Genomic DNA, 13,352 nt, shown 5'->3' with positions numbered 1-13,352 from the left:
GAGGAAAAGCCTGGAGATACCTTTTGGAGATGTGAAATGGGGAATAACCTTACCTTCTCATGTTGAGCCCAGGTAGGTTTTAATAAACCTCTCACTTAGATTCTATTGCTAGGACTTAGCAGGAGAAATGAATCAGTCTAAGAATCTGGATTCCCAGGAACTAGAAATTATATATAAGCATCCTTAACTTAAAATCCACCTTCAAACATTATCCTGAAGTGAACAAGGATTGTAAATTTGTGCAAATATTAATACCCCCCACTACAACTACATAAAGACTTAATTTCAAATAATACTGTCAAGTAATCTCCTCCTAAACCTAGCTGCAATTAAACTTTTCCCCCTAAAAAAAAAAGGATATATCTGCCAAGAGAGCTTACAGGATCATGAATAATTTTTTTTTCAAGACTTGAAGCAAATGCAATCTTAAAAAAAATTAAGATGAAGAAGAAAGAATAGAAACACAAAACAATACCTACTTTTTACCTGAGCAGAAATAAATAAACAAACCATTATGATGGGCTTGGGCGAATTAAGTTAGTAATGATTTCTAACACCTCAACTTTTTATTTTTACCTGAGGTCGTATTTGCAGCATCTTGGCTCCCACCATGACGATTTGCTTCTAGCCATTGGTACAAAACTACATGATGTAACAGAAACAAAAAAGCTTTATGAACAAACAAAAAAGCAAAAAATTTGACTTTGAAGAATGGAAAATGAGAATAAAAAATTAAACAAAAGCAATCAACATGAAACATCAACAGCAATGGAATGTAACTTAACGCCAATTGTATGCAGCTTATAAACTAGTAATAAGAAAGGAAAGAGAACAGGTAATTACATTTTACTGGAGGCTCGATGACGAAATTTGTGCAAGGGCCTTGGCCCAGCCCCTGCCTGCCGCCGCCACGGGCCTCTGACGCCTCTGCCTCAGCCCCTGCCCACTGCAGCTTTGTCCGGGAGGACATCCAGTCTAATTAGCATATTACATTTCTATTATTATAGATTGTAATAAGTGAAATGCTATTTAAACATCTATAACTGTTATTCAAGTGGGAAAAAAGCACACATTCTTTTAACAGTAATTTAAAGAGAAATATCAGGAGAAAGCTTATGTTTCTATTAGAGGCCCGGTGCACAAATTAATACATGGGTGGGGTCCGGCCGGCCTGCCCTGATTGGGGTGATCAGACTGGGCCAGCCAAGAGGAGCCGTTGGTGGTTGGCCAGCCTGCCCTGCCCTTGAACAGGAGGTGGGGGGAGGGTGATTGGGGCGGGGCCAGCTGTGGAGAGGGGCCATGGGCAGTTGGCCAGCCAGCTCTGCCCCCTGGTCAAACTCCCAGTTACACACCCAGTCCAACTCCTGGTTGAGGGGACAATTTGCATATTAGCCTTTTATTATAGAGGACTAGAGGCCCGGTGCATGAATTCGTACACGGGTGGGGTCTGGCCAGCCCTGCCCTGGATCAGGGTGGGGGGTCCAATCAGAGCCGAGCTGGCCATGGGGAGGGGACGCGGGAGGTTGGCGGGTGGCCCCACCTCCTGTTCGTACTCCAAACTCCCAGTCGAGGGGACAATTTTCATATTACCCTTTATTATATAGGATTATTATATGAGATAGTCAGATATAACAAAATATGATGGTAAGACTAAATTAAAAATTATATCCCAACCTCTACACACCTATCAGAATGGCTGAAGTCCAAAAAACTGACTCACTGACAAGTATACAAGTGACAGAACTCTCATAAATTGCTGGTGAAAATGCAAAATGGTGCACAGCCACTTTGGAAGACAGTCTGGCAGTTTCTTACACGGCTAAACATAGTCTCATCGTATGATCCTGTAGCCTCAGTATAATCTGGAGTAAAACATCAAATTCCAAGAGGAGACATCTACAATATACCTCATGAATACTTGTCAAAACTGTCCTGATTATCAGACAAGGGAAGCTTGGGAAACTACGATAGCCAAGAGGAGCCTCGGAGACATGAATGACGAGTGACTGTAACGCGGTACATTGGATGGGATCAACAGACTCAAACCCCAGTGTGCAGGAGGCAGCCAATCAATGATTCTCTCTTATCATTGATGCTTTTCTCTCCCTTTCCCTTCCTCTCTGAAATCAGTAAAAATATATACATACACACACACACACACACACACACACACACACACATTTGGAAAAGCAAGCATCGCTCTCACAAAAATGAGACACAAAGTAGAGAAAACAATCCACTAACTGGTCTAACAGAATAGGCTCTTATCTAAAACCCACTGGGTCCTGATTAAGGTGAAAACTCTTGGCTGTGTTCAGGGTATCACTAGGAGTATTTACCATTCGTTCCAATTACTTCAAAGACTCCCTGTTTCTGATTTCATCAGAGAAAACGGGGGGGGGGGGGGGGGGGGAATAATAATAATAATGAAAGTCATTCCAGGCCAATCTACTCTGGCCAGTGATACAGAGAACTGTAAGCAAAGATGTTAGAATGCTGAGAATACCCCTCTTCTCACTGTGGCTGGGAGCGTGAGACCTGGCCTTCTGGTGGCTCCATGCTTCCTCTCCCTGGCACTGGGATGGGACCCCAGCCCAGCTCCTGGCCACTGCTGAGGATTTCTATGGCCTGTGCACGCGGCTGCAGGCAGAGCGGGGTTTGTGAGATGAGTGACCTTGGAGCTGCACCCCAGTCTGGTGGCCCTGTTACAGATTTCTTCCCTTATCTCCTCTCTGAACCTTCTCCCTCCCAGGGCCCCAGGGAGTTCCCTCCCTCATTATCCACTTCCACCTCAGACTGCTTCTGCCACCAGTGTTCCTCTACAGAGCAAGGTCAAGTCTCACAGCATTTCCCTATCTGCCTGTTCCTGAAGGATACCACAGAAGTCTAGATGTTTTTTGAAAAAGTTTGTTGATAGAAAGAAAAGGAAAATAGATGGGAAATTTTAAAAAGGTAATTAATCTCTTCTACCCTGTCCCTTTTTCATTTTAAAACACATATAAAACAACACACACAAACACACACACACGTAATATGGACAAAATATTCAGAGTGAAAATGCTTCCCCAGCAAGTGGTAAAGGAGAGGGGAGGAAATGGAGAACTCTGGATGCTGCCCATGCACTCCATGCTGAGGGGGAAAGGAGAAGATGTGGTGATGAGGTAACTCTGCTCCTTCGTATGTCTGTCCACACAGATTTGCAAAGACTCAGCCTGAACTGGCATGAGCTGGGGTTGGGAGACAAAATACTGAACAGCAGTGAGTCCTACAAGACAGACTGACTAGGTCAGTGGTCGGCAAACTCATTAGTCAACAGAGCCAAATATCAACAGTACAACGATTGAAATTTCTTTTGAGAGCGACATTTTTTTAAACTTAAAACTTCTTCTAATGCCACTTCTTCATTCTGTGGAAGAGCCACACTCAAGGGGCCAAAGAGCCCCATGTCGTTTGCAAGCCACAGTTTGCCGACCACGGGACTAGGGGAAGAGGAATGGGGAGGCATGTGGAAGGTAGCAGGTTGGAAAGTAAAATGAAGGGGCACGACTGTGGCATTCACCTGTACATGAGCTGTCCTATATCACAGGGGGCGGTCCTCTTCCAAGCAGATCCCCCAGGAGGCACACTTACCATTTACTCTGGTAATTCTGGCACTATTTAAATCATCTCTGAGCGGGCAGCATGGGAGTAGAGGCCTGATCATCACCATCCCAGCTAACACAGAGAGTTTCCTATAGGGCAGTGTTTCCCAAACTTTTGACATATGTGTACCCCTTCTATAATTTTCGTAACGCTGAGTACCCTCTCGTACTCCTGACAACATAGAATTAGGCGCAGCTAAGCACGGTGCAGTGCACATCCCCACCACACTCCGGTGCAACACGTACCCCGACCAAACTCTTCCCGTACCCCTGGGGGTACGCGTACCACACTTTGGGAAACACTGCAGGGCATTGTTATTCCAAGTGCTCTACAGATATCAGCTCATTCCATCATCACCATTATTTGATGAAGTAGGTACTATTATTGTCCTCAGATTCAGATACAGAAATGGAGGCACAATAAGTGTAACAACTAGAAAATTCAAACCTAAGCAATCTGACTCCAGAGTTTGTGCTCTTAATTCTCCATAAGAGGTCGTCTCAGGAAAAGATATTTCAGGCTGGGGGAGAAGCGAGTGCAGAATCCCTGAGGCAGAGATGAGCTTGTCATGGCTGAGATGCGGCAAGAGGCAAGCACGGGAGATGTCAGAGAGGCAACCAGGAGTCAGATAAAACAGGCGCCTTGGACAGAATGGTGAGAACTTTCGATTTTACGCTAAGGGTTATGGGAAGTCACTGCAGCGATTTAGACAGAGAAGGGCATTTGTTTCAGAGGGATCGCCCCAGCAGCTGAGAGAGTGGGTGAGAGTGAAATAAAAAGACCTTCTGCAATAATCCAGACAAGAGGCGATGGCAGAATGGATTAGGGAAACAGAGTTAGGGTGGTGAGAAGTAGGAAGATTCTAAATAATTCTGAAGGCATGAAAGATATGACTTGCTGACAGATTAGATGTGAGAGAAAGGAGCTGTCAAGAAGAATATCATGATTCTACAATTTTCGGTCTGAGCACCTGGAGGAAGTGTAGCTATTTACTGAAAAGAGGGACATAAGAGAAGGAGGGGGTTTTGGTTTGGGGGATGAGGGGCTGTGTCAGAGGGTTGGAATACAAATTCATTTTGAATATGTTAGGGTCTAAGACACCTAGTTAGATATATGAATTTAAAATGCAGGGGGGGCCCTGACTGGTGTGGCTCAGATGGTTGGGCATCATCACATGCACCAGGATGTTGCTGGTTCAATTCCTGGCCAAGGTTGCAGGCTTGATCCCCAGTAGGGGACATGCAAGAGGCAGCCAATCGATGTTGCATTCTCACACCAATGTTTCTATCTCTCACCCATCCTCTCTCTCTAAAAATCAATAAACTATTCTTTAAAAATTAAAATTCAGGGGGAAAGCCAGAAATTCAGGGGTGAATAACAAATAGGTGGTATTTAACATCACAGGGTTGGATAACATCACCTAGGAAATGAATGTAGATGAAGACAGCAAGGCCAGGGTTAGAGTTCCAGGAGGCTCACATAACAGTAAGAGGTTGGGGAGAGGATGAGGAACTGGCAGAAAGGTAAATGAGAAAAAGCAGCCAGTGAGAGGGAGAAAAAAAAGAAAAAGAAAAAACAAATAGAAGCATGGCTATCATGGAAGCCAAGTAAGGAAAATGTTTTAACAAGGAGGAAGACACTGTGACCTTGACAAAGAGGTTTCTGTGGAGTGGTGGGGTGAAAACCTGTGTGGAGCTATCCAAGAAAGAACTCGAGAGAGGAAGTAGAGGCAAAAAAGTACAAACAGCTCTCCGGAGGGCTTCTGCTGGAAAGAGGAGAGATGGAGGTTAACATTGGAGGAGAACATGGGGTTGAGGGAAGGGTTCTGGATTTGGTTTTTAAAGATAGGAGGTATTAACTCATTCAAGTAAATTTCCAGTGTGCCAGGAACTCAGGACAAAGACCAGTCGGATTCTAATTCGGCACCATGCATCCTACCACCAAGCACACGACACAACAGTGGCTTATTTCATTGCAAAAATCACCTAACCACAGTCCTGTGATAATGAGAAATAAACAAAGCAAGTGTTTTGCTCCTAATCCATGCTTGTCATACTGTCAGTGTAGGTAGCTAGACATTAATGGAGGAAAGTAAAGGGAATCAAATAGTATTAAGCAGAATAAACTGGGGAACTGAATCAGACAATTAGCCTGCTTGCTTCACTAGGAAATTACAGCTTTACACACTCCCCAGGGCATCTTCCACCCTGGGAACCTAATCCTCCTAAGCCAGCAGGAAGGAACATTATGGGGGAGGAATAAAAACAGCAGGAGAGTCCTCCGCTGGGCGCATGGGCAGTAGGAGCCAAGATGGTGCAGGGGGGTGGGGAGTGGGGTGCTCCTACTCTGAGGCATGCACAGTAGGAACTAAGACATGCCCACAGAGGCCCAGTCTAGCCTGGAAAAAAGATAGGGTTGGATAAGGGACACAGCCCCCACCCTTCCCAAGATCTAGGAAATAAATTAAGACAGTGGTCAGCAACCTCATTAGTCAACAGATCCAAATATCAACAGTGCAAAGACTGAAATTTCTTTTGAGAGCCAAATTTTTTAAACTTAAACTTCTTATAACGCCACTTCTTCAAAATAGACTTGCCCAGGCCATGGTGATATTTTGTGGAAGAGCCACACTCAAGGGGCCAAAGAGCCGCATGTGGCTTGAGAGCCACAGTTCGCCGACCACGGGGTTAAGGGGAGGTCCCAGCGCCAGCCTGGGAAAGATTAGGAAGTTGATGGGTTGGTTTGAAAGGATGCCTGGTTCTTCCCAAGCCTGAGACAGCATAACCCAAGTTTTAGAAAGTGTTCTCTTGAAAGGGGGAGAAAACGGGAGCTATCTGTAACACCATGAACAATAAAAAACATAAGAAAAGAGAAAGTGTTCTCTCTTTCTCTGGATTGCTGGTTTGTGCCATTTTCTCTCCAGAGCAGCCATGTGCCCCTCTCAGCAGCCCCCAAGGGTGGGTCTGAGCACAAGGCCCCGGCTGCTAAGCTTGCTATATGAGGACAGGGATTAACTGGACTGAATGAACCAATGGTGCAACACGCCTGGACACTGGCACCGTTTCTGGACCTGCTGAAGACAGGGCTGAGCTTTTTCAGAGCAGACGGAGCTAAACGCAGGGCAGGCTCTGCGTTTACCTTAGCTTCACTAAGCTTCCCACTGCTTCACATCCTCCCACACCCGGTCTCCACAGCGTTTTCCTTGCGACTCAGTGAGAGAACCCCATTTCCACCGGCAACTATCCCTTTTGTAATAAAATAAGAAACAAACTTTTAAAGTCACCCAAGTACTGTACCTGGCATCATGAAACTCTTTAAGAGGAAAGATTCCATAACTTTTCAGGTTAATACTCAAATAAATCAGTGCTTAATAGGTGATTTTTATTACTTTGAAGAATATCTAAGTGATTTTCAAATAATAATTATAGCCAAGAAAGCAAGGATCTAGTTCTGGTTGAATACCTGGGGTCTAGTAATTTCTTTAAGGTTCCCTCACATATAAAATATGAACATTTAGTTACTATCATAACAATGCATTATTAGTAATATTATTAGATATCTATCTTATGAGATTCACTTATCCAATTATTTGTGTGAAAGCATATTAACATTATTATTCATGTTGCATTTTGTGATACATAAAACAAACCCTCCCCCGTTGCTAACGGAATTATTCTCTGCCAAAGAGAGTCCCAGAGGGGCACCTGCTGCCTTTCGGAATAAAATATTTATATCTGACAAGTTATACTACACAGCTAGCATTCTAAGATGATTCAAATTGACTCAAAAAAGCAGCTATTTGCACACAGTTAAAACAGACCTTTCCCTCCATTTCCATCCATTACTTTTCGCTGACAATACTCTCTCTCTCTCACACACACACACACACACACACACACACACACAAAATTTTACCTAGGGAATCAGAAGCACAAGCAACTCAATCTAGTTCGCATAGGGGTACCAATCAATGTTTCCTCTTACCCTCTTTTAAAAAAATCCTACTTTAGAAATCAACAAAGTTCTCTAAAAGAAAGATATAAATTACTAGACAGGATAGAGGTGCATCTATTTCACTAACATGGTCTATACAATTTTATTCTAACTTAGCAAAACAGGGCAAAAGAATGTTAGTAATGAGATTCACTGGGGAAGAGAACCTTCCTACACACAACAAGCAGAAGCATTATTCTTCCAACAACTACTTGAAGTTGTTGGGACGAAAATGCTAAGCAAAAACAACCTGTAAGTCTCTCTGCATCAGCATGGCTTTTCATTTTAATTAAAAATCTGAAGACTGACATGACTCGAAGGCATCACTCAAGGGGAACTGAGGAGGCATCCCAGTCTGCACACCCTCACACAACTCTACCAAGTCCGAGGTCAACATCTTCGATGTCCAGATCGAGAGGCTGAAACTCAATAGAGGCTGAGGAATTCCCCCAAAGTCACACCACTGGGAGGCGGCAGAAATGCTGCCTCGAAGCCCCGTCTCCTCACCCCTGGACTGCTGCCCACAGGACACAGCTCAGCAGCCATGAGGGATCTCTCTGAATTACAGAGCCGACTAAACCCCACGTCCTTGCAGGAGCGAGGTCAAACTCCCAGGCACCTCCCCATCCACTCGTGGAACTAGATTTAACCTCTCCAGGAGCACTGAGCAGTGGAGGGTGTAATTCAAAGTAAAAATAACTCAAAGGCATAAAGCTCAGCACTGACATATATATAATAAAAGCAGAAGAAGAGCTTCTTTCTAAGAAAAGAAAAAAAACCTAAAGGCCATTTTCGGCTCTCACTCCACTTGGCCTTCCTATAGCACTTGACACTCCAATCCCCTTGTTCCCTTGTGTTCTGTGACACCAATCTCTTCACGTTATTCTATGTCAATGATCAATGCAAGAGTCTCTCTGTGGTGGTACGTGTTTATCTTATTCTTTTGTTGGACAAATGTATTATGAGATGGTTGCCTTCCTGGGTAAAGGGTACTGTCTGTCTCTCTTGAAGGCAGTGGGCACTCCCACTGAGAAGCACCTTGAGAAAATACAGCTTATATAACATGACAAGGAGACAGGAGAGATGGAACCCAGACCAATATGAAGGAACTCTTTCCTGTCTCTAGACCTTATTCCTCTGAGCCTAGACATCGAGCAGTCCAGATACGCCTATCGACTCCCCTCACCTGTGGGAGGAAAGAACCTCTGCCGTGGGGAGGCAGATCCTGGTGTCTTTCCACAGGAGGCAAGCCTCTCCCGGGAACGAACTCCACGCTGTCAAGGGCCCCAAATAACCAACTGAGTCTATGAGCAGCAAAAGCAACCACATTCATAGTCTCCGAAACTGGTTGTGTTACTTTCCATTTAAGATTTCCTCCCGTTAATCTGTAAGGATTCTGTGACGTTTCACGCTCCCGGATGTAAGAAATGAGAGGCCAGCACAGTGGAGAGAGCGCTGTACTCCCCAAAACCAGCAATGACTGTGAAATTCGCAAGTGGTAACAAGATCCGGCCTTGGAAAGTCCAGCTGCCCGCATCCAGGTTGTTATTTTCTCTTTTCCACTAATTTGTAGGGACGGAGCAGTTATTAAGGGAGCTTGCTGTTACCTCCATGGGTTCCTCTTTTTCTGCTGCTCTCTGTATATTTGTGTTCCGCTGGGCTCTGTCTGCTCATTCTTTCTTACTCTACACCACTGGTTCTCAATCTTTCCAATGCCATAACCCTTTAATACAGTTCCTCATGCTGTGGTGACCCCCAACCATAAAATTATTTTCGTTGCTACTTCATAACTGTAATTTTGCTACTGTTTGGAGTTGTAATGTAAATATCTGTGTTCCCCGATGGTCTTAGACTCGACAGCACCAGTTCTCAACCTGTGGGTCGAGACAGGTTGAGAACCGCTAGCAGGGTCGCCTACGACCATGGAAAACACAGATGTTTACATTACGATTCATAACGGTAGCAAAATTACAGTTATGAAGTAGCAACAAAATAAAATGGGATGGAAGAAGTCTCTTCTGGCATACAAAGTGTTTTCTATAATAAGGAAAGTTCAATATTCTCTAATGTGGAGAACGAGGCTTAGCTTTTTTGTTCCTGGAGCGTAAATGTAGAATGACTAAGCCATATGTGACCTTGGGTAAACGACTCAGTCTTTCTGTGTTTCCCAAGAGGAAAATGGCAATGATGAGTAAAGTTATGTCATAAAAAAATGTGTCATAAGTAGTATAAAGCTTTTGTAAAAAAAAAAAAAAATCCTCCTCCAAATGTTAGGAAAAGTGAGCACAACAGCAAGCTTGTTGAACAGCGTTCTTGATTTACAGAATTAGCTCTCCGCTTGCTGGCACCCATTTTTCATTAACCACCACCCACACCAAACTTCTCAGTAACATGAATCTACTAGTGTTACTAGGCACTGTCTTGTTGTTGGAAATGCCCTTTAGTTACTAATGTAAGACAACAAAAGCAGTATTTCCAATAAGCATTGTAAAAGCCAGGAAAAAAAGTTTGTTCATACATGTGGGGGGATGAGGGTATCTGAATAGAAGGTAACGCTGAATTAAATACGATACACATATTATAACCCAAAGCCTACAGTTCACGATATTCTTGGTGATGGCTATGCTGGGGGTGTTGACAAATGTATAATGGCGTGTATCTACCATTGTAGTATGGTACAGAGCAGTTTCACGGCCCTAAAAATCCTCTGTGCTCTGCCTATTCATCCCTCCTCTCCCTCGAACTCCTGGCAACCACTTACCTTTTTATTGTCTCCATAGCTTTGCCTTTCCCAAAGAGTCATAGAGTTGGAATCAGACAGTATAAAGTTATTTCAGGTTGCCTTCTTTTTGTAGTAATATACATTTAAGGTTCCTCCATGTCTTTTGGTGGATTATAGCTCATTTCTCTTTAGCACCAAAAAATGATATTCCATTGTCTAGATGTGCCAATTTATTTATCCATTCATCTACTAAAGATTACCGTGGTTGCTTCCAAAGTTGGCAATACGAACAATGCTGCTAGAAACATCTCTGTGTAGGTATTTGTGTGGATATAAGTTTTTAACTCCTCTGGATAAATAGCAAGCAGTTTAATGAATCGTACAGTCAAGTATGTTTTGTTTTATAAGAAACTGTCACACTGTCTTCTAAAGTGGCTATAGCACTTTGCTTTCCCACTGGCAATGAATGAGAGTTCTTAAGTATTTACTAATTTACTTAAATAGTGTATTTATGTTGTCAGCCTAGGTGACAGTGCCTGTCATCATTACAGCTACTTTTTGAGTCATTCACACATGACTATATTGATTATAAAAGGTTATATATAAGTTATAATATCATATAATACTAGAGGACTGGTGCGCGAACTTGTGCATAGGTGGGGTCCAGCCGGCCCACCCCAATCAGGCTGATCAGGCTGGGCTGGCTGGGGGAGGGACCTTGCGTGGTTGGCTGGCCAGCCCCGCCCCTTGGTTGAACTCCCAGCTGAACTCCAGGTTGAGGGAACAATTTGAGTATTAGCCTTTTATTATATAGCAGGGGTCCTCAAACTTTTTAAAGTGGGGGCCAGATCACGGTCCCTCAGAGAGCTGGAGGGCCGGACTATATGAACTACTAATTCCTATTGTAACACCTTGGCTGCGCTCACTGCCCAAAAAACCTGGCGGGCCGGATCAGACTCCTCTGCAGCCCGCATGTGGCCCCCGGGCCGTAGTTTGAAGACCCCTGTTATATACAGGAATGACATACCTATCTATTTACCTAAAAGACAGAAAAAATGGTCTAATCTGTGGGATACAGAATGGGTTTTCTTAATTAAGAATTACAAATTCTTTGACTCATATTGGAAGAATTCTTAGAGACCAAAGAGGAAATCACTTCCAACATCCCACCTGGTAATTTCTCTAGCTCAGCATAGTATAACCATTCAACCTGTGGCTCACATCACCCTGACTACTCCTTCCCTCCTATTCCCCACATCTAATCAGTCACTTCATCCATATTTACCCCCTATTTTTCTTAAATCTATCCAACTCTCTCCATTCCCACTGCTACTGTATTAGCCCCATCCAATGTCATCTCTCATCTGAATTATTACAAATGTCATCACCTTTTTACTGCCTCCAGACTTATTCCTGCCAATTCCTACTCCATAAAGTAGCCAAGAAATCTTTCTAAATACAAATCTGATGTTACGCTCCTTCAACACAATAGTGCTTCATTATCCTAAGGATAAATCTCAAATTCCTTTGCATAGCTTCAGAATGTTTCACAATCTAACTGCTTATGCCTTAGCCCTTTCAGTGGAATTTTCCATATCCTTCGTGTTCTGTGCTCCAGCCATGCAGAAAGCACTAGCTGCTCACCATATGTACTATGCTCTCTCCAATTAGCCTACTTTTACATATGCTGTTCTTTCTGCCATAAACATGTTTTCTAGCATTGCCGCACCCTCTTACCCCAACCCCACCTGCAAATTCTTGGCCATCCTTCAGATCTAAGCTTACAGCCATTTCTCTGGAAAAGCTTGCTGCTCCTTGAGGGTAAGCGTGATATCTTGTTCACTACTGAACCCCTCAGTACCTAGTAAATAAATACGAATTCAAAGACCATTTACTAAAGTAAATGAACAAGTATGAGCACAGGCTAGTTGAAAGAGCATGTGATTGTTCCTGACTGTGTAAAGATTTTTATCTTACATGTACAAGTTCCAGGATAATACTTCAATAGTGGTATGAAGGTCGTTTAATAAGCATTTAACATTTGCAATTATAATTATACTGAAATTCTTAATTAAAATTATCATTCTTATTATTGTAAAAAGTATTTGTTTCTTTCACAATATGATATATGGAAAGAGCCGAGAAATAAAAAAAGGAAGATGCATTATGAATTTGTTCTCCTGCAAGGCCATTCCAGATACATATAATTCTACAGATATACTTACATGGTGGATAAATTTTATTGCATAAATGTTCGTTAAATTATACTTTTGCGAGAGAATGTAAGAAGTCAAACTATTTTATAATGTTTTTCAAAATTTTTCTTGTGGTGAAATACACATAACATAAAATTTACCATCTTAACCATTTTTAAGTGTACACTTCCGTGGTATTAAATACATTCATAATGTGCAACCATCACTACCATCCATCTCCATAACTCTTTTCTTTTTTTTTTTTTTTTTTTTTTTTTTAAATATATTTTATTGATTTTGTACAGAGAGGAAGGGGGAGAGATAGCGAGTTAGAAACATCGACGAGAGAGAGTCATCGATCAGCTGCCTCTTGCACACCTCCTACTGGAGATGTGCCCGCAACCAAGGTACATGCCCCTGACCGGAATCGAACCCGGGACCCTTCAGTCCCCAAGCCGACGCTCTATCCATTGAGCCAAACCGGTTTCGGCTCCATAACTCTTTTCATCTTGTAAAACTGAAACCCTGTACCCACTAAACTCCCATTCCTTTCACCCCCCTACCCTCTGGAAACCACCATTCTACTGTTTCTGACTTTGAGTACCTTATGAAAGGAGAATTATCGGGTCTAGTAATAATTAATGTCGTTTTAAACATTCGTTTAAAATCTTGCTTGGCGTTGACTTGTATTGACATAACCTTCAAACACGTGGTATCTACAGAACGTGTGAAGTGCAATTAACAAGTTTTGCTTGAAAAAGTTTGTGTTTGGTTTGGTTTTTGTTGCAAAACTAGGGCTA

The 13,352-nt window shown here is 42.9% G+C and overlaps 1 protein-coding gene across 3 annotated transcripts in view; it reads right to left on the bottom strand.

Moving 5' to 3' along the window:
* Window positions 1–13,352, bottom strand: part of DENND5B (DENN domain containing 5B) — a 152,265-nt gene that overhangs the window by 82,473 nt on the left and 56,440 nt on the right. For 2 of the 3 annotated variants that reach the window (XM_084877839.1, XM_084877837.1), the window contains exon 2: window positions 577–642. The exons of the other annotated variant lie outside the window; for it this stretch is intronic. In XM_084877839.1, coding sequence (XP_084733965.1) covers window positions 577–642 — 66 coding nt within the window. The remainder of the gene's footprint in view (window positions 1–576; window positions 643–13,352) is intronic. 3 annotated transcript variants of the gene reach the window in all.

The sequence above is a fragment of the Pipistrellus hanaki genome (genome assembly GCF_964339955.1).
Source record: "Pipistrellus hanaki genome assembly, chromosome: 3".
Lineage (NCBI taxonomy): Eukaryota > Metazoa > Chordata > Mammalia > Chiroptera > Vespertilionidae > Pipistrellus > Pipistrellus hanaki.
This window is presented reverse-complemented; position numbering and strand designations above follow the sequence as displayed.